Here is a 22550-nt window from a genome sequence, read left to right on the forward strand (position 1 = left end):
CCGCGTCATCGAGTAACGCGCAGGCTCGTTTGCTCCCATTAGGTCCGTGCACCACTAATGATACTACTTTCAATAGCACTTTCTTGTTATGAATGTTTATGTTATTTTACATAGTCACTTAAGTCCGCGGTCTCACTCTCATTCGACTGTACGGAGAATTCATTGTCAATAAAGTTAACACAGTTCTCACTTAAACCATTGTTCTTTTTTGGAATCCAATGTAGTAATTTATGATGATCCTGGCCGCAGTCCACGTTACAGGCCGCGGCGGGGCAGGTCTGCTTATCATGCTGTGATATTAAGCACTTAAAACATAATTTGCTAAAGCGTACATAACGCCAGCGATCGCGCCGCATCGCTCGCTTGAACCGTGGACAGTCTGGCAGTGGGTGGCTAGATACTTTGCAGAAGTTGCATTTCTCTGTGTCAGTCATTAGTAGAATAGGGTGTTGGCTACCTCGTCGCTCTTCATGCTGTTTTCTATTCTTCTCAGCTTGATTGTAAATGTGAGACACTCCTGCTGAGGCTGCCTTTATAGCCTCTCGTTCTAAAAAAACCGATAAATGTTCGAACTTTGGCCTATTACTCTCACATAAATGTTCATATGCGTAGTCACCCCACCGATTTATAAGAACACTTGGACACTTAGACAGCACGGTGTTTATTAGCTCCGGGCTCCGTAAATAATCAGCTTGATCAATGGAGCGGGCGGACGGCAATGTTTTTTATCTTTGTAGCAAAAACAACAATTTCATTGTGGTAAGCTTGAGACAGCGGTTGCAGTTTCTTGATTTGGTTGACTATTTTGGTAATAATCACTTCTGGGTGACCAAAACGAAGTCCGAGGGTCTGCATAATAATCTTTGGATCAGTTTTGCCGCTGAGCATCGATACAACTGCCTCTTTGTTGTCTCTTCATAAGCATCTTTGAATTGCAGCCATTCCATGGGGTCTCCGAAGTACAACGGCAAGTTCTTAGATGTCACCAATCTGGCTATTAGTTCTGGGCTTTGGGTTTTCGAAGTTGAGGCACTAATGGCACTTTGCAGCGCGTTAGCTAATTTTTCGATATCGCTCAAATCACGCGCAGACTGCAGGGATGCTGTCAGAGCTGCTGGCTGCGGAGTTGGTTGAGTGGCGGGTTGCGGAGCCGGCTTAGTCGGTGGCTTGTCGGTGCGGTCGGCGGTCAATTTATCGGCGTGAGGGGCGATCAACTTGGCGTGAACAGCGTCTAGTTCATCGGTGCGAAAAGCGACGGGCTCATCAGCGAGAGCGGCAGCGGCGGCCGGGTAGTCGGCGCACGGCGCGCCCGGCTTATCGGCGGGGACGGCGGTCGGCTCGCCGTTAACGCCGCTGGTCGTTTCGGGTTGTTGAACTTCTTGACGTGGTTCTTTTTCTGTAACTTGATTACTGCGCATGAGCCATTCTTCAACCTTTTTATAACTGGAGCTAGCAGAACGATGAGATCTGTCACTTTTATTTGATTGCACTTCCAGAGCTGCGATCTCCAAAGCTAATTTTTTATCGATTAATTCTTTGTCGATTCTAGCCTTACACTTTGCAGCCTCAAGTTCTAACTGTATTTTTTTTGCCATAAAAACCGACGAGGATACTGATTTATTACTGCGCGGAGGGTGCGGCTCCACAAGGTCGTTCTTGGCTTCCACATTATTTTCAGATTGTTGCTCAGGCATAGGCTGAGGTTGCTGAGCTGACGGTTCTCCATCATTCTCCACTAGATTGGAAGATGCTTCATTCTTTATGCGTCGCGTTTGAATAACACTGCGCGGCGTTGTACTGCGCATCGTACAACTAGTCCTGCTTACAGGTTTTGTTCCCGTGATCCGGTCGAAGTACCAATATGTCGATTGTAGGTATGGTGCGGGAGTGAGAAGACGGTTTTGAGTCGAAAATTGCCAAAAATGCGAGCGAACGGTATACGTGTGCGCTTCGACAAGGTGCAATGGCGACTAGAGGTCAACCGATGCACACATGCATACCATTTCCTTCACATTACGCTTTATTATAAAAAACGTTTTACTTAACTAGGTACACAGATGGCGTTACAGGTAAGTAACATTAGGATATTTATATCATAGTTTTACATGATATATATGTGTATTTATTTATGTATTTATAAACTATTATTATTTATGGCAGATTTTAGGTATGTAAAAGGTTTTAGGAAAGTTCTTAGAAAAGTAACTGGAACATCGTCCCACACAGGTACGTATGAGTTTCTAGCGTCAACAGGGAGGTTACAATACACGTGATCCAATAATGTTGCCGAATCCCCGATATTGAGGTTTCTAATATCATTTTTTTCTAAACTGAATAGTTTGCGCGAGAGACTCTTCCAAAGTAAAAAAATGTGTGTCCCCCCCCCCCCCCCTGTAACTTCTAAAATAACAGGATGAAAAATCTGAAAAAAATATATGATATACATTACCATGCAAACTTCCACCGAAAATTGGTTTGAACGAGATCTAGTAAGTAGTTTTTTTTAATACGTCATAAATGGTACGGAACCCTTCATGGGCGAGTCCGACTCGCACTTGGCCGCTTTTTAAAGATTAAGATCTTGATTTGGATACCAATCAGCTAAATTATTTAACGCTTTGACAACTTCCCAAGTCATCTTGATTAAATAACAAGGACAATGCTGATCTGCAGCTGTTGATGGTACCATACCTAGCGCCTCTTTCGTTAGAAAACTTAAAACTTCAAGTTCTCTTCTCTTTGTAGTATGAGAACCATTTCTTAAAACAAGTTTACTGTTTGATTGTAATTTGTATTGTCTGTGAGAGATGCTATAATTATGGGAATAGTTGATTCTGGGTCTCCTCTTAGTAGTAGCGACGTCTGGATAGCTTTCCGACAACCATAGTAAACCGATGATGAATTGCATGATACTTAGCTACAATAAAAAATACTTAATTCATTGTAAGGTTGTAAAATCAGAAGTTATTAAATAAATATTATATTTGTCAGTTTTAAGCGTTTTTAGCGAAAAACATTTAGGTATGTTTATCCCATGGATCACTAGCTGTATCGTCGCCACAAGTTGCTCCCCACCCCGTTGTTGAGAAGTCTGTGTAAGTCTCTGAGGAATAGTCATCGCTATTTGTTTTGCTAACAGAACCGTTTTATTGCCTTTCTAATTTCTAAATTCTTAAGCTGTTTTAAAACTTAGTAAGTATTAAATTAAACGCTTAGGTTTAGGTATAAGGAACATGTTTTAAATGTATTGTTCTTTACAAGAAACACCCAATGACACAGCACAGCGGCAAGGAAGACATAAGATTTGCAATTAGAATCTTCGAATGCTTTATATTCAGATTGTGAATATATTGGGTATTTGGGGATGACAGTTTGAACAACTGGTTATGTGATATATATTTCATAGCCCTTTATTAAAGCAAGTATAACTGGGTGGTTAGTGATCGCAGTCCATTCATGGTGAAAATGATAAAATCGCCCAGCAGGCTTACCGTGCATTACCAGGATTAACGTCTGGGATGCGTATATTAATGACGCGGCGATGATGTCCTCGAGTTGCTGCGGTGCCTCGTCGTCGTTCGCTTCGAAGTCGGAACAGGATTCGCCGACCGCCCGATGAAGGCGTACTGCGATTTGCAGGAGGGCCTCGTGAAAGCTGAAAGCCTTTAAACGCTTTCAGCTCTTTTTTCACCATTGACAGAATTAAAAATCTGCGTAGAATTGAATCACTCGGTTGTATTTATGTGACTTTAATAATCTAAGGACCTCCTGGTCCTGGTTTTTGCTGCCAGATGTAATAAGAAGTGTGATAGCTTTACTGAAAGATGACAAAGCGCAGGAGTTTAAAATCTGCTTATTTTATATCCCTTTCTCGCGTTTGGCCTGGCTTTCAATCAAGGACGCTCATATCTCTGGATTGAGCGTTGGAACCTTAATCATTTTACAATTTCCGGGGATCAGATATTTATCTTTAGTCTCTGCGCGGCTCTCTTTAGGAATACCTAAAGTGGCCAAATGATTTAATTTGATTGCCAGGTTATTCTGTATATCGTCACCACGTCGTGTTGCTAACAAATCCGGGTCAAGAATCGCACTTGGTATTTCAACTGCTGTTTGTGCCGGCTGCAGTGCCTCTAAAGGCGTGGCGACACTTGCATCAACAAGGGGCGGTATAGCGACAGCGGTGAGCGCCGCGGCATTAAAGCAGGGGCAGGCGACTGCCCGGTGACGACAGTCACGCCAGCTAAGCTGCCGGTCGCCTTCTCCGCGGCTCCATAACCTGGCCCCGCTCAAACGGTATCACCAGGTTAGGGGCCGTGGGGTTGGATAACGATCGGTAGCGAAGAGCTGGCCCACACCAGCTACCCACACCGTCCCCAAAAAGACGGCCATTCGACCACCCCACCAGTCGGTGGGGAAGCGACCCGCAACAGCCGCCGCAGCCATTGTGCGGTAGCGGCCCCTCATACCCCCCTGACGGGGGGTATCGACAGATCACTCAAGTCAAGTCCCGGTGACGACGACAGCGAACGGCAAGGTTGCGGCTGCGACGGCATCGGCAGCGGCGGCGATGGCGGTGGCGGTGGGTGGAGGCTCGGCAGCGGCGGCAGGCGGCGGCGGCTTGGCCGCGGCAGCCGCGAGGGATTCGCAATCAGAGACGTCGCTCGGGTCCGGTACCGGCCAGTAATCGTTCCAGTAAGAACACCCCGGTTCGGGTTCGATGACGTCATTGTCACAACATTTGCGATTGATTCGCATTGTATATAGAAATATAAAAGAATATGTTTTTAAGGGGTAGTGAGACTCCTTTTATATGAGAAACACGCAAACCCATTTAAATGGCTGGTTTTTTACATCTATGTCACGGTGGGAACACCCTAGGAAGGAGAACCCGATTGTGTATGTACACAATTTGGATTTGGAAAGCCCCATATGGACAGTCTGATTATCCTGCAGTTGAACAATTTTAGTAGATACACTTCTTTATTATATTAATGGTTACTTGCAATAAAGTAAAAAACAAATATATTACATGGATTTGGAAAGCCCCATATGGACAGTCCGATATCCAATTGTTTCATAATTTTAGTACACTCCTTGATTATATTAATCGTTACTTGCAATAAATAATGTTAAAAACAAATACTCGTATATTAAGTACATACATTTGGAAAGCCCCACGTGGACAGAGTCCGAATATCCGGTGGTTTGATAATATTTTAGTACACTCCATGATTATATTAATCGTTACCGCAATCAAAAATGTAAAAAAAAAGAAATATATTACATGGATTTGCAAAACCCCATGTGGACAGTCCGAATATTCAACGTTTTAATCAAATGACATTACACTTTTGTAATTAATTATGCCATTCATTACGATATTTGTACAAATTTCAAACATTCATAACGTCGAAAACACGATTTCCGTAATCTACATACAAAAGTAAATCAGTATAAAAAAATAAAAATAAAAATAAAAACATTTATTTCAGACCAGGTTGATCCATATAGGGTTAGTTACAGAGTATCTTAATAACTATGTTAGTGGCACAGTACAAAAACAAAAGCAAAAAATAAAATAAAAAAGATACTCGTATAAATGGTACAAGTATTGCCAGGGACAAGCAGGGCAGAGAACCTGCTCTACTTGGCCCTGCCAATCGCCACTTCCACCCAGTAGCGAGTGAGAGGAGAGTCGAGGCGCTCTGCCAGCTCCCTCAGAAGGCCGTTGCTGCTGCCCCGCACACGATTCAGCAGTGATCCAACTCTTTTTCTCCTGATGGCGAAAAAGTCATCGATACGCGCCTCAGCAAACATTCTGGATGCACTGTTATGTCTCGGCAGCCGCAACAACATTCTGAGGATGTTGTTATATTGCACGCGAATTGAGTTGTAGGCTCTCTGTGTAAATCTCACCCACAGACTACACGTGTAGAACGTCTGACAGTAGGCCTTGAAAAGCGTCAATTTGACTTCGTATAGATAACTACTCACCCTGTAGGTCATGAAGCGAAACACCGTCACTACACGAAAACAAATCATCATGACGGCGGTTACGCCGACTTTTAATCCTACGTTTTAATTTTCATATCTGTTTTTCAAGATAATCGTAATCATCTTCATCAGTTTTACATTTTGGCATGGCTTAAAACCGATGATATACTTTTAACACGCAAAACAAAACGCTAATTTAATTTTAATATTAAAAGCAACGTGCGAAACAGCGAAGCACTAAATCGTGAATGATGGCGCCTGGTTGGTGAGGGTTGAATATTGAGACGATAAATTTTTCTACCCTATTTTTTTAATATTGTGTTTTATTTCTCCAAAATATAGTGCGAAATGGCGAGTCTATCGTGAAACTACATGTGTAATTTATGCTAATATCGAGAACGAAACCCGAAAGTAATAAGTGAGATGCATAATGAAGTTCCGTGTAGTCCGTTACCGCTCGGTCGGGGCACAGAATAAATACTAGTACTACACACATAAACCGTAGTTTGACAGCGATTCAGGACGAATTATGCTGTCCCTTTCTAATGTATGGCACTATTCCTTTCGGCCAGTTAGGGTTGTCAAAATTCTAGTCATTATCTTATCTGTGCTCGTGTAGGGAGTCAAGTTGTGCCGACCCTAATAATTGCTCGGAGCAATGCTGAGCCGAACGGCGCCGAGAAAAGCCGAAAGGAGGAGTGTCGCCCCACTGGTCGGGGTGAAGGGCTAACACTTACCCAGCCGATGCAGGGTGGTGGTGAGCGCCTTGTTGTAGTGGTGGGCGTGCGACACGGAGTCCTGGAGCAGGGTTAAGACAGCTGTGTACGGTGGTAGTGGACCCGGGGCTTCGCCGTTCAGGAACCAGGACTCCACTGTGTTGCGCGTGAACGTTAGAATGTTGCACACGATCTGGAAATTATTTCAACTTTCTATTATCATTTCACAATAATTTAATTACACATGGTGTATACTCCGAAATAGCTATTATGAGTTGAAGTTTCAAAGGTTTTTACCTAAGATTTTTTTAAATCATTATGGTGACACATTTTAGTGAGGTCCAGGTCTGGTGCAGTGGGCGCCCGCTGGAACCTCGGCAGCAGGGCCGCCAGCAGCAGGCGATGTACTATACCCGGTAGTAAGTAGTGAGGTCCAGGTCTGGTGCAGTGGGCGCCCGCTGGAACCTCGGCAGCAGGGCCGCCAGCAGCAGGCGATGTACTATACCCGGCAGTAAGTAGTGAGGTCCAGGTCTGGTGCAGTGGGCGCCCGCTGGAACCTCGGCAGCAGGGCCGCCAGCAGCAGGCGATGTACTATACCCGGCAGTAAGTAGTGAGGTCCAGGTCTGGTGCAGTGGGCGCCCGCTGGAACCTCGGCAGCAGGGCCGCCAGCAGCAGGCGATGTACTATACCCGGCAGTAAGTAGCGAGGTCCAGGTCTGGTGCAGTGGGCGCCCGCTGGAACCTCGGCAGCAGGGCCGCCAGCAGCAGGCGATGTACTATACCCGGCAGTAAGTAGTGAGGTCCAGGTCTGGTGCAGTGGGCGCCCGCTGGAACCTCGGCAGCAGGGCCGCCAGCAGCAGGCGATGTACTATACCCGGTAGTAAGTAGTGAGGTCCAGGTCTGGTGCAGTGGGCGCCCGCTGGAACCTCGGCAGCAGGGCCGCCAGCAGCAGGCGATGTACTATACCCGGTAGTAAGTAGTGAGGTCCAGGTCTGGTGCAGTGGGCGCCCGCTGGAACCTCGGCAGCAGGGCCGCCAGCAGCAGGCGATGTACTATACCCGGCAGTAAGTAGTGAGGTCCAGGTCTGGTGCAGTGGGCGCCCGCTGGAACCTCGGCAGCAGGGCCGCCAGCAGCAGGCGATGTACTATACCCGGCAGTAAGTAGTGAGGTCCAGGTCTGGTGCAGTGGGCGCCCGCTGGAACCTCGGCAGCAGGGCCGCCAGCAGCAGGCGATGTACTATACCCGGCAGTAAGTAGTGAGGTCCAGGTCTGGTGCAGTGGGCGCCCGCTGGAACCTCGGCAGCAGGGCCGCCAGCAGCAGGCGATGTACTATACCCGGCAGTAAGTAGTGAGGTCCAGGTCTGGTGCAGTGGGCGCCCGCTGGAACCTCGGCAGCAGGGCCGCCAGCAGCAGGCGATGTACTATACCCGGTAGTAAGTAGTGAGGTCCAGGTCTGGTGCAGTGGGCGCCCGCTGGAACCTCGGCAGCAGGGCCGCCAGCAGCAGGCGATGTACTATACCCGGTAGTAAGTAGTGAGGTCCAGGTCTGGTGCAGTGGGCGCCCGCTGGAACCTCGGCAGCAGGGCCGCCAGCAGCAGGCGATGTACTATACCCGGCAGTAAGTAGTGAGGTCCAGGTCTGGTGCAGTGGGCGCCCGCTGGAACTGAAATATAGGAGCCTTGAAATAAAACAAGTAGTCACGGAGTAACGGTATATTCGGAATGACACATCGCATGACAGCAGATTATTTCTACCCGCTTATATAAACATCTAAAATATAGATATACCTACACTACACCTCCACCCTTATTACAAACACTAGAACTAACATTTTAGGACGAATTAGTAAAGTTACAACTGTTCCAAAGCTGCCCATTATACAAAACTATAAGCTTAGTTGGGCGTACCTAAAGGATACATTTTTTTATTGTGTTGAATAACACTTATTCCATAACTAACAACTAATAATACTTATGGCTAATACATGTTATTATTGACTAATACATTTATATTAATTACGTATTACACCTTATAATGCGGCGGATTATCCACACGACATTGACGTACCGGACGGGGTCGGAGCGGTAAGGCGGTTGGCGGGTTCGAGTCTGGTATGACTTTTCCCGCAATAAAATCGGACTCTTTATCTTCGAGCCCTAGTGGCTTTGCACTTTCTAGATTAGGGCTTAAGATACTCGCCTCCGGTGCACTATCAGCCATCAAAGACCTTGCGACCTCCGGACTGGAGTCCCTCACAGGCTGAACCTTTCCTTCCAAAGATGGGCGACTCCCCTGCCGTGGTGGGCTGTCAGGGCCAACCAACGAGCTCCTAGTCCTGCGTCTAAGCTGATCACTATGCCTATGTGCTGACCTACCCTGCTCGTCTAAAACCTGATAATCCCTAGTGCCTAGCTTTTGCGTGACCTCACCTGGGATCCACTTCGTTCCCCCTTGATACTGACGCACCCAGACATGTTCTCCGAGCTCATACATTCGCTCGGATGTGCCGCCGCAGTTCCGCTCTTGTCGCTTTTGCGCCGCGCGGACTTTGGACTCACAGTCGGGCCTTAACGCGTCTAGCTTAGTGCGCACCTGTTTCCCTAACATGAGCGCTGCGGGACTCACCCCTGTCGAGCAGTGCTCGGTATTCCTATAGTATAGCAAAAACTTATTTAAGGCTAAATTAATGTTAATATTTTGACGTACCGCTTTACGAATAACCCTCTTAATCGTGCGTACCCCATTTTCGGCGGCACCATTAGATGAGGGGTGGTACGGAGCGGCAAAAATATGCTCTACACCCTCGTTACTTAAGTAAGTAGCCAGTTCTACGCTAGTGTACGGTGGTCCGTTATCAGAAACTATCTGCTTCGGTATACCCCACCGAGCAAATGTTTCACTCAGCTTCGCGATCGCATGTTGCGCTGCCGTACTGGGTACTTCAAAGACCTCTAACCATTTCGACCCCGCGTCCACTATTACCAAAAATAGCTTTCCAAAAAGTGGCCCTAAATAATCCATATGTACACGTGACCATGCTTTTCCTGGCCACGACCAAAGGCTCGGCGCCTGCCTGGGTGGCGCGTCGGCCTCCGCCGCACACACGGCATGCACGACATAGACCTTCGACGGCCTCGTCAAGCCCTGGCCACCAAACATAACTTCTCGCCAAGGCCTTAGTTTTAACTATGCCCATATGGCACTCATGCAACGCTTGTAAGACCGTACTGCGAAACGACTCAGGAATAACGACCCTGTGGCCCCACATAATACAGCCTAACTCCTCATATAACTCCGCCTTCCGATTAAAGTACGGTTGCAATGTTTTGAATTCATTAGTTTCCGGCCACTGATCTCTTAAATACCCTAATATACGACTCAAAGCTGGATCACGTTGTGTATATTTTTTAACAGTATTACAGTCGAGAGATAAAGCGTCTTGCGCAAAATGCAAATAGGTTTGTTCCGGAACCTCTCGCGCGTGCCCGCTACGGCTACTCTTTACGGGTAAACGCGACAAACCGTCCGCGCCGTTCAACTTCGTATTAACGTACTCAATGTCGTAAGTGTACGCTGATAACTTTACTGCCCAACGCTGTAACCGACTCGCCGCCATAGTGGGCACACCGTGCTTAGGTCCAAATATGCTAACTAACGGTTTGTGATCTGTACGTAAAATGAAACTTCGCCCGTACAAGTATTGATGCAGTCTTTGTAAACAGAACACAATAGCAAGCGCTTCCTTATCAATCTGGGAATAGTTTTTTTCCGCATCCGTTAATGACCTAGATACATACGCAACCGGTCTTTCGATTCCCCCCGCGCCCGGTTGGGTCAACACCCCTGCGACGCCCCGGCTTGATGCGTCACAGGTACAAATTAGCTGTTTACTCGGATCATAATGTACTAGTACATCGGCGCTAGTAAGAATTTTTTTTATCGCGTTAAAGGAGTTTTCACATTCCTTATCCCACTTCCATGGCACATTTTTCTTCAACAGATTATATAGAGGAGACAATATCATACTAATGTTTTTAACGAATTTGGCATAAAAATTCACTAACCCTAAAAATGAACGCAACTCGTTAACATCGCTCGGCCTAGGAATATTCGTTATCGCCTCCACCTTACTCGGGTCGACCTTTAACCCTTCCTTGGAAATAATATATCCCAGGTATCTGACTTCCTCAACCATAAAAATACATTTCCCTTTTTTTAACTTCAAGCCGTGCCTATGCAATCTACTAAATACCTGTTCTAACGTTTCGAGGTGCTCCTTCTCTGTCTTAGTTGCTATTATAATATCATCAAGAAAAAAGTCCACATTTGGAATATCGTGTAATAGGTTAGACATAATACGTTGAAATATGCCCGGGCTCGATGCTAGCCCGAACACTAGCCTATTATATAAAAACAGACCCCTGTGAGTATTTATGACTGTATATTCTTTAGAATCGTCTAATTCTATTTGATTGTAGGCCTGCGAGAGATCTATCTTAGAGAAAATTTGCGCCCCGTTAAGGCCCACAAGCAAATCGTCCACCCTAGGCAACGGGAATCTATCTATTAATAAGACGGGATTAACCGTGATTTTAAAGTCAGCACATAGACGTAAACTACCGTCGGGTTTCCTAACGGGTACTAGGGGAGTGGCCCACTCTGAAGTATCTACAGGTTCAATAATACCTTCCCGCAGCATTTCGTCCAGCTGCGCGTCCACCTGGTCTTTGATGGCGTACGGCAGAGGGCGCGCACGACAGTACACCGGCGCGGCTCCCTCGCGCACTCGTAATGTCGCCTTACCGCCCGTGAACCGCCCGAGTCCGTCACTGAATAGCTGTTTATACCTGTCAATTAAAAGCGATATATCAGTACACTCTGCATTAAAATTACTTAACTCGTTGTGTTTACTTAAAGTGGGGATATTGATATTTAATTCTACAAGCCAATGGCGACCTAATAATGGAATCGATCCGCCTTCCACCACGAACAACTCTAATGCTCTTTCTTGACCTTCGTACTTTACAAGTGGCTTAATAATACCTAACGGCCTTATCTTGGTGCCATTGTACAAGTTAAAAACAACCTCTGAGTTACAAAGTGGCCGATGTTTAAAATATTGTAAATAAGTCTTTTTACTTATACAGGCAACAGCTGCTCCTGTGTCCACCTCCATACTCATTTCCACATTATCAACTAATAACTTAATGCTCACCGGTTTGTAGCTGTTCAAACACAACTGATGAAGATCACCCTCCAGCTCAGAATCCTCTGACTGGCCGCCATCCGTAGCCTTCCCGTTCACCGTAGTTTGCAGGCTATACACGCCTGAACGGCCTCTTCCTCTGCCAGTCGCCCCCGCTCGTTCTGGACAGGCTCGCTTAAGGTGGCCTTTATTGCCGCATAAGCGACATACGAAATTCTTGAATCTGCACTCGTTGCTGGCGTGCTCGCTCGCCCCGCACACGTTACAAAGCGCTGCGCCACTCGGCCGCCGAGCTGTTGCTGCGCTCGCGCCTCTGCGTCGACCCTGCTGCGCGTGCGCTGCTCGTGCTACCAGGGAGTGTACCTCGCCCGTGCCCTCTGCCCGGCCCCGAGCCTCGCTTGGTCCCGCCTGGTCCACAGCCGCCGCGTCTCGCTCCGCTCCCTCTAAAGCACACGCTAGACGCACGGCACGCTCGTATTTCAATCCGTCCTCTGCGAATAACCGTTGCCTAATGACGTCACTTTTTAACCCACACACCAACTGATCACGTAAATTTTCTTCAAGGCCCGAAGCAAAATCACAATGTTTAGCAAGTTTTTTTAATTCCGCGATGTACTGTGTTATGCTCTCGTCCTTATTCTGCCGCCGTTGACGGAAACGGTATCTTTCCGCCATGATGGAGCGCTTTGGTTGCAAGTGCTTACGTAACACCTCTGTGACTTGTTCGTAGGACATTTCTGCCGGCTTCTTCGGACTAACCAGATTACTCAACAAATCGTATGTTTCCTCGCCCATCACTGCAATTAACGTGGGCAACCACAAATCCTCAGCAATGGTATTCACCTTGAAGTACATCTCTAACCTCTCGACGTATAGCGACCAATTGCCCGACGCCGCGCAAAACTCGCCAATCTTGCCAATCGTCATGTTTGTGTGCCTTCTCCAACAACAATAAATCCCAAATCCTCGTTTGCCAGATGAAATATAGGAGCCTTGAAATAAAACAAGTAGTCACGGAGTAACGGTATATTCGGAATGACACATCGCATGACAGCAGATTATTTCTACCCGCTTATATAAACATCTAAAATATAGATATACCTACACTACAGGAACCTCGGCAGCAGGGCCGCCAGCAGCAGGCGATGTACTATACCCGGTAGTAAGTAGTGAGGTCCAGGTCTGGTGCAGTGGGCGCCCGCTGGAACCTCGGCAGCAGGGCCGCCAGCAGCAGGCGATGTACTATACCCGGTAGTAAGTAGTGAGGTCCAGGTCTGGTGCAGTGGGCGCCCGCTGGAACCTCGGCAGCAGGGCCGCCAGCAGCAGGCGATGTACTATACCCGGTAGTAAGTAGTGAGGTCCAGGTCTGGTGCAGTGGGCGCCCGCTGGAACCTCGGCAGCAGGGCCGCCAGCAGCAGGCGATGTACTATACCCGGTAGTAAGTAGTGAGGTCCAGGTCTGGTGCAGTGGGCGCCCGCTGGAACCTCGGCAGCAGGGCCGCCAGCAGCAGGCGATGTACTATACCCGGTAGTAAGTAGTGAGGTCCAGGTCTGGTGCAGTGGGCGCCCGCTGGAACCTCGGCAGCAGGGCCGCCAGCAGCAGGCGATGTACTATACCCGGTAGTAAGTAGTGAGGTCCAGGTCTGGTGCAGTGGGCGCCCGCTGGAACCTCGGCAGCAGGGCCGCCAGCAGCAGGCGATGTACTATACCCGGTAGTAAGTAGTGAGGTCCAGGTCTGGTGCAGTGGGCGCCCGCTGGAACCTCGGCAGCAGGGCCGCCAGCAGCAGGCGATGTACTATATCCGGTAGTAAGTAGTGAGGTCCAGGTCTGGTGCAGTGGGCGCCCGCTGGAACCTCGGCAGCAGGGCCGCCAGCAGCAGGCGATGTACTATACCCGGTAGTAAGTAGTGAGGTCCAGGTCTGGTGCAGTGGGCGCCCGCTGGAACCTCGGCAGCAGGGCCGCCAGCAGCAGGCGATGTACTATACCCGGTAGTAAGTAGTGAGGTCCAGGTCTGGTGCAGTGGGCGCCCGCTGGAACCTCGGCAGCAGGGCCGCCAGCAGCAGGCGATGTACTATACCCGGTAGTAAGTAGTGAGGTCCAGGTCTGGTGCAGTGGGCGCCCGCTGGAACCTCGGCAGCAGGGCCGCCAGCAGCAGGCGATGTACTAAACCCGGTAGTAAGTAGTGAGGTCCAGGTCTGGTGCAGTGGGCGCCCGCTGGAACCTCGGCAGCAGGGCCGCCAGCAGCAGGCGATGTACTATATCCGGTAGTAAGTAGTGAGGTCCAGGTCTGGTGCAGTGGGCGCCCGCTGGAACCTCGGCAGCAGGGCCGCCAGCAGCAGGCGATGTACTATACCCGGTAGTAAGTAGTGAGGTCCAGGTCTGGTGCAGTGGGCGCCCGCTGGAACCTCGGCAGCAGGGCCGCCAGCAGCAGGCGATGTACTATACCCGGTAGTAAGTAGTGAGGTCCAGGTCTGGTGCAGTGGGCGCCCGCTGGAACCTCGGCAGCAGGGCCGCCAGCAGCAGGCGATGTACTATACCCGGCAGTAAGTAGTGAGGTCCAGGTCTGGTGCAGTGGGCGCCCGCTGGAACCTCGGCAGCAGGGCCGCCAGCAGCAGGCGATGTACTATACCCGGCAGTAAGTAGTGAGGTCCAGGTCTGGTGCAGTGGGCGCCCGCTGGAACCTCGGCAGCAGGGCCGCCAGCAGCAGGCGATGTACTATACCCGGCAGTAAGTAGTGAGGTCCAGGTCTGGTGCAGTGGGCGCCCGCTGGAACCTCGGCAGCAGGGCCGCCAGCAGCAGGCGATGTACTATATCCGGTAGTAAGTAGTGAGGTCCAGGTCTGGTGCAGTGGGCGCCCGCTGGAACCTCGGCAGCAGGGCCGCCAGCAGCAGGCGATGTACTATACCCGGTAGTAAGTAGTGAGGTCCAGGTCTGGTGCAGTGGGCGCCCGCTGGAACCTCGGCAGCAGGGCCGCCAGCAGCAGGCGATGTACTATACCCGGTAGTAAGTAGTGAGGTCCAGGTCTGGTGCAGTGGGCGCCCGCTGGAACCTCGGCAGCAGGGCCGCCAGCAGCAGGCGATGTACTATACCCGGTAGTAAGTAGTGAGGTCCAGGTCTGGTGCAGTGGGCGCCCGCTGGAACCTCGGCAGCAGGGCCGCCAGCAGCAGGCGATGTACTAAACCCGGTAGTAAGTAGTGAGGTCCAGGTCTGGTGCAGTGGGCGCCCGCTGGAACCTCGGCAGCAGGGCCGCCAGCAGCAGGCGATGTACTATATCCGGTAGTAAGTAGTGAGGTCCAGGTCTGGTGCAGTGGGCGCCCGCTGGAACCTCGGCAGCAGGGCCGCCAGCAGCAGGCGATGTACTATACCCGGTAGTAAGTAGTGAGGTCCAGGTCTGGTGCAGTGGGCGCCCGCTGGAACCTCGGCAGCAGGGCCGCCAGCAGCAGGCGATGTACTATACCCGGTAGTAAGTAGTGAGGTCCAGGTCTGGTGCAGTGGGCGCCCGCTGGAACCTCGGCAGCAGGGCCGCCAGCAGCAGGCGATGTACTATACCCGGCAGTAAGTAGTGAGGTCCAGGTCTGGTGCAGTGGGCGCCCGCTGGAACCTCGGCAGCAGGGCCGCCAGCAGCAGGCGATGTACTATACCCGGCAGTAAGTAGTGAGGTCCAGGTCTGGTGCAGTGGGCGCCCGCTGGAACCTCGGCAGCAGGGCCGCCAGCAGCAGGCGATGTACTATACCCGGCAGTAAGTAGTGAGGTCCAGGTCTGGTGCAGTGGGCGCCCGCTGGAACCTCGGCAGCAGGGCCGCCAGCAGCAGGCGATGTACTATACCCGGCAGTAAGTAGTGAGGTCCAGGTCTGGTGCAGTGGGCGCCCGCTGGAACCTCGGCAGCAGGGCCGCCAGCAGCAGGCGATGTACTATACCCGGTAGTAAGTAGTGAGGTCCAGGTCTGGTGCAGTGGGCGCCCGCTGGAACCTCGGCAGCAGGGCCGCCAGCAGCAGGCGATGTACTATACCCGGTAGTAAGTAGTGAGGTCCAGGTCTGGTGCAGTGGGCGCCCGCTGGAACCTCGGCAGCAGGGCCGCCAGCAGCAGGCGATGTACTATACCCGGTAGTAAGTAGTGAGGTCCAGGTCTGGTGCAGTGGGCGCCCGCTGGAACCTCGGCAGCAGGGCCGCCAGCAGCAGGCGATGTACTATACCCGGCAGTAAGTAGTGAGGTCCAGGTCTGGTGCAGTGGGCGCCCGCTGGAACCTCGGCAGCAGGGCCGCCAGCAGCAGGCGATGTACTATACCCGGCAGTAAGTAGTGAGGTCCAGGTCTGGTGCAGTGGGCGCCCGCTGGAACCTCGGCAGCAGGGCCGCCAGCAGCAGGCGATGTACTATACCCGGTAGTAAGTAGTGAGGTCCAGGTCTGGTGCAGTGGGCGCCCGCTGGAACCTCGGCAGCAGGGCCGCCAGCAGCAGGCGATGTACTATACCCGGTAGTAAGTAGTGAGGTCCAGGTCTGGTGCAGTGGGCGCCCGCTGGAACCTCGGCAGCAGGGCCGCCAGCAGCAGGCGATGTACTATACCCGGTAGTAAGTAGTGAGGTCCAGGTCTGGTGCAGTGGGCGCCCGCTGGAACCTCGGCAGCAGGGCCGCCAGCAGCAGGCGATGTACTATACCCGGTAGTAAGTAGTGAGGTCCAGGTCTGGTGCAGTGGGCGCCCGCTGGAACCTCGGCAGCAGGGCCGCCAGCAGCAGGCGGGTGCGCGCGACGCGCTCGGCGGCCAGGTCGCCGGTGCCGAAGGCCGGGCAGGCGGAGCAGCGCGCCAGCACTGACGTCAGCCACTCCACCTCGATTAGTAGCCCTGCGGCTGAGGTGGGGTGGGCGGCGCTGGAAAAACGTTACAATTTTATATATATATTTTTTAAATAGAGAGGCGTTTGCATTGACGTGTCTGTATTTTATTACAAGCTTTTATTTACTTTCATCTGACTGTTGTCTGTTTGTAATCAAATCTTGCAAGTTAAATTTGACCCACTTCCCGGCTTCTGATGAAGCTGAAAATTTGCATATATATGTAAATCGGGTGACAATGCAATATTATGGTACCATCGAGATGATCTGATGATGGAGACAGGAGGTGGCCATAGGAACTCTGTGATAAAACAACGTAACCTATTTGTACTTGGGGTTTTTAGAATAGTCTCGATGAGTATTAGTTACTTCTGGAAAGAAAAGAACAGTCAGCGATAAAAGATTGTACCAAAAATTAAATTTTTGCCAAAAACTTATTTTATATAGCGACATTAATCAAAAATAGAGACTATAGGTTATAGATGCACAAGCACCTAATTTGTTAAATATATGTATACTTGACGAGCCGAATGATGATACCTATGACAGTTCATTTTTAGGGTTCCGTAGCCAAATGGCAAAAACCCTTATAGATTCGTCATGTCCGTCTGTCTGTCCGATTATTTCACCGCCACTTTTTTCCGAAACTATAAGAGCTATACTGTTCAAACTTGGTAAGTAGATGTATTCTATGAACCGCATTAGGGTTTTTATACAAAAATAGAAAAAAAAACAATAAATTTTGGGGGTTCCCCATACTGAAACTCAAAAAATCTTTTTTCATCAAACCCATACGTGTGGGTTATCTATGGATAGGTCTTTAAAAATGATATTGAGGTTTCTAATATCATTTTTTCTAAACTGAATAGTTTGCGCGAGAGAAACTTCCAAAGTGGTAAAATGTGTGTCCCCCCCCCCCCCCCCGTAACTTCTAAAATAACAGAATGAAAAATCTAAAAAAATATATGATATACATTACCATGCAAACTTCCAACGAAAATTGGTTTGAACGAGATCTAGTGAGTAGTTTTTTTTAATACGTCATAAATGGTACGGAACCCTTCGTGGGCGAGTCCGACTCGCACTTGGCCGCTTTTGTATGGAGTAACTATCAATGCCAAATGTATTTAGACTTTTTGGTACTTTAACACATTTTATTTTACCTTGAATTGTATCAATTAAGTAATAGAAATACGATTAAACCTATTTCTTCAATCATTTTTAAAATTAGTTATTTGGAGCGACTATCATACGGATTATTATTCGCCGCGTCAGATAACTCTTAACCCGTTAGAACCCAGACATTTGCTATGTCTTATGACAACGATATAATATTCAATAATAATAATATTCAATACTGACAACATATGATGTCAATGTGTTAAAAACCACCCTAAAATTTATGCCGTTAAACTCAGATAACTACAGCCACAGAAAACCTAGGACTCGAGGCTTTGAAACATAAAAAAATGGTACATTTTAATAAAACCCTTTTCCTACACAATCTTGACAGAGTCGTCGTGATTGAGCCATTGTATGATTTTTTGTAGTCCATCTATCCCATGATATCGCATAAAGACTACCGCGTTATCATAACCCCTCGGTGGCCAGTGCTATATGATGTCAGTATTACACAATATTGAGTCTTCTGAGATATTGTATAGATATAATTGCCTGGATTCAGACGGGATATTAATAATGTGTAATATGAAACTAGCCCCAAAAGTGGCGCATACCGTAGAACCATGTCCATGCACTCCACGTTGGTGTAAAGGAGATGCATGATGAGGTGCACGCAGCTCTCGTTCTCGCTGCCCAGGGTTGTCAGCAGCGCGTCACAAAGCGCCAGGGCCGGGATCAGGATTTGACGATATCTAGAAATATTACAATTTTCTTTCTATTCAAATTCCAGTAAAGCGATAACAATAGAAATTCATATATAATTCAGTATATAATTTAAAAAGTTTAAACGTAAACGAACGAGCGTAGTGTAAACGACCGGTCTGGCCTAGTGGATAGAGACCCTGCCTATGAAGGATGGTCCCAGGTTCAAATCCTGATAAAGGCATTTATTCGTGTGATGAGCACGGATATTTGTTCCTAGGTTATGGGTGTTTTTATGTATGTCCTGATATCCTGGTATACGCCGTCCAACCAGCCTTGCAACCTTTGCCTCTGCGGCTCTAGCCATTGACGACTAGGTGTTGTATTATCATAATAACTTAGGATATTTCATTTCACGTTAAGCTTGAACGTAACTACGATGAATGACATTTTTATTTATTACTCCCTTGGTTGCTATATGCTCCTTCCTATAGTTGTAGACATAGTGTTACCTGTCGGCCTGGTCGGGCACGAACTGCTGCTGGCTGGGCGCGTGTATGTCGGGGTGGCTGCGCAGCACGGAGAGCTCGGCGAGGGCCTGCAGGGCGCCGTGCGCCAGCAGGGCCCCGGCGCCGGCCGCGGAGCCCGCCACGCGGGTCAGCAGCGCCATCTTGGACTCGTACAGGTAGATCACGCGGAGGGACTTCGGGTTGGGCTCCACCGCCTGTGAGTGACATTTCCTTATTTATTTTCTTTAGCCAAAGGGATTATTTGGAGACACGGCATATAATCGGCAACACGATGTTATTCCGCAAGGAGGACATTTTGTGAATAGAACTTAAAACGAACGCAATAATTTACTAAAAACGCCCCAATCGACCATTCCGACTGTTGCTTAAGACTGAAGTCCTTTGAGTCCTCTGCTATCAGACTCAACTCAATTTTTCTAGTCATTAAATTGAATTTGAGTCCTTATTGAGACCTAAATCTTTTGAAAAGATTTGAACCCTTTAAAGAGAACTCTCAAACTATGTACAAAAAAAGTTTTTTTCATTGTCTCTGTGGGATGCGTAGTAACGCAGTATTTCACCACCATGTCCACTTACTTGATGTAGGTACGAGCTCCGGGAGTCGAAAGCAAACAAGCTGGATACGGTTTTAAGCTTTAATCTTGAGCACACACATACGTAAGCGATAGTTCCGAGTACGTAATATACAGAATGTTACAGAAGGAGAAATAGCAAGCGATAGGCACTTAAAAACTATGTTTTAAAAACACAGGTCTCGCGGTGTCACATTATCTAGATGGAAAGGCCCTGGAAGAAAGGAAACTACTTAGAGAGACATTAGTCAGAGCGCGCCAAGAAGGTAAACATGCGGCGATAAGAAACAATAAACTTTTTATAGACGGAAAACAATACGTTCCATCAATACATACGCCAAAACAAGTACAATCCTCACAACAACCACCCACAAGCATAGATCTTTCGATTCAACAGGACAAGACGCAACCCCCTACCACCTCAACAACAAATACACAGGATGCATCACAACCACTAACAAACACTACCTCAATCTCGATGATAAATCAGAAAGATACATGTTCGAACCAGTCCTTTCGTGAATGATTTTAAAATCTTCGTGCAGAATGTACAAAGTCTCAAAAATAAAATCCCAACGTTTGAAACGTTTTTGTTACAAAACAAAATCCCAGCGCTATGCATCTCAGAAACATGGATATCCGAAAATCAGATTAACCTAGTCAAAATCGACGGCTACGAGTTCGCAGCGGCATTCTACCGTAAACAGCACCAAGGAGGCGGTGTGGCTATTCTACTACAAAAAGGCATACACTTCGTGGAAATAAGGGACGTAGCGGAACTGTCAATTGAATGTGTTTTTGAGTGTTGTGGGGTAGAAATACCTAGAGAAAATATGATCCTGATAAATATCTACCGACCCGATCGAGAAATAGACGATTTCTTTGATGGCTTGAATAGATTACTATGTAAATTACAACTCAAAGAGCAAAAAAAACGAATTGTTATCGTAGGTGATTTTAATATTAATATGTTTAGACTCTCTGGCAACTCTAGGACACTCAATGATACTATGTTATGTCACAACCTTTTTTTTTTTTTTTTTTTTTCCACGCAGGGGTAAATACATTTACGTATCTCACCCCCGGGCTGCGAAAGCCCGTTGGGGATGGGGTGGTATGTGGGACTCGCCCCTCGCAACTCCCTCTGCTTGCCAGAGGGAGGGGAGGGGAATACCCACTAACTTCCCCTGCGGCGTTACCCTCTCTGCTGTTATAGGGGAGCATCATGGGATCACAAATATTCTACCACGATGCTCCCCCGGCCGCCCCGGCTACTTCACCGGGAGCACCCTCATGTTAAAATAGGAGGGATTGTGTAACGCTACAATCCCTCCCCAGGCGTGTAGAGCTTTATCTGCGGGTCCCCAGCCCGCAGCTCTACTGAGGAATCAAGGCATTGACGAATTGCCTTTGCCTTGTTCCCCTCCGTCTGCGTCGAAGCGGGTGCGCATCAGCTCTCTCTTCCCGCATCCGCTCCGCTTCCTCTTTCTTTCTTATGACATGTTCGCAGAACTTATTAAACGCCTCCCAGGATCTCTCACTGACCAAAATTCTTGCTACTATGTTATGCAGCGAGAGATCATCCACGTTCAGGACCAATTCTAGTTCCCGCCTCTCTGGGGCCCATGTTGTGCATTCCACCGTTGTGTGGTGTGCCGTGTCATCCTCGTACCCGCAGTGATGACAGACTGGCGAAGGCTCCCTCTGTATTGTGTACAGGTAATGACCGAAGCAGCCGTGTCCAGTCATTACCTGTACTTGCCTGTAGGTCAAGATCCCACTTTTACGGTCCAGCCAGCTATCGAAGGACGGGAGGAGCGCCCCTATTGTATACGTGCCATATGGCTCGTCCTCTAGCTGGCTTTTCCACCGATCTCTTTCTCTCTTTTTTGCTGTCGCAAGCCGAGCCTCCAGCTCTTGAGGAGCCAGCCGTTCATCGGCGATGCGTAGCTCCATCCTCTGATTATATCTCTCTGCCAATAGTCTGGCGTCTAGGTCCCATGGCAGGATACCGGCGAGAGCGCAGGCGGCTGCGTGTCCTATGGTCGAGTACCCTCTAATTATGCGCCGCGCAATGACCCTCTGAGGCCTTGTCACAACCTAGTTCAAATCGTTAAAAACTCAACTAGGCAGGTTAACGGTTCCAACTCCTGTATCGATCTCATATTTACAAATCAGAAAGAATATGTTCTCGAAGTAAAGGACCACGGCATATCGGACCACAAAGGCGTTACATTCATAGTCCAAAGCCACACCTTGCAGACCACACATAAACCCTGGCACAAGGAAAGTAGGATATTTAGTGACAAAAATATGTCTTCTTTCAGGCAAGCATGTCAATGCGTCGATTGGGGTACTATAATATCAGATGAAAACAATATTCATTAAAATTATCAGTCATTTAGTGATAAACTACAGAACATCTTAAACTCACATATACCTAAAAAAAGAATAAGATTATACACGTCGTCAAATACTAAAACTTGGCTAACTAAAGGCTTAAAAATATCGTGCAAACATAAAAGACACCTAAAAATGTTCGTTAACACGACAAAAAACGAGATTATTCATGATTTCTATAAAAAATATGAAAAAATGCTGAAAAGGTCTATAAGAAAATCCAGTAAAATTAATTACGCAAAACAAATTTAAAAAACTAATAACAAAACAAAAACTATGTGGAGCATAATAAATAACATCACGCGAAAAAATAACGAACGACGATACAAAAACATGTCTTTACAAATTGACGATAGAATTTTAGAATCGCCCCATTTAGTAGCCGATGCTATTAACGAGCACTTTGCATCGGTGGGTGAATCATCGCCGCTCGACGCCGCATGCGCGGGTTGCATAGACGCGCCCGCACCGCTACCCACCC

General features: G+C 48.4%; 1 protein-coding gene across 1 annotated transcript in view; it reads right to left on the reverse strand.

Moving 5' to 3' along the window:
• Nucleotides 1–22550, reverse strand: part of LOC133533953 (nuclear pore complex protein Nup205-like) — a 149826-nt gene that overhangs the window by 116245 nt on the left and 11031 nt on the right. Inside the window, exons 3-6 of the mRNA XM_061873043.1 lie at nucleotides 19080–19291; nucleotides 18480–18617; nucleotides 16569–16779; nucleotides 6735–6906 (exon numbers count right to left, since the gene is read on the reverse strand). Coding sequence (XP_061729027.1) covers nucleotides 6735–6906; nucleotides 16569–16779; nucleotides 18480–18617; nucleotides 19080–19291 — 733 coding nt within the window. The remainder of the gene's footprint in view (nucleotides 1–6734; nucleotides 6907–16568; nucleotides 16780–18479; nucleotides 18618–19079; nucleotides 19292–22550) is intronic.

This window comes from Cydia pomonella, unplaced genomic scaffold (assembly GCF_033807575.1).
Source record: "Cydia pomonella isolate Wapato2018A unplaced genomic scaffold, ilCydPomo1 PGA_scaffold_29, whole genome shotgun sequence".
NCBI lineage: Eukaryota > Metazoa > Arthropoda > Insecta > Lepidoptera > Tortricidae > Cydia > Cydia pomonella.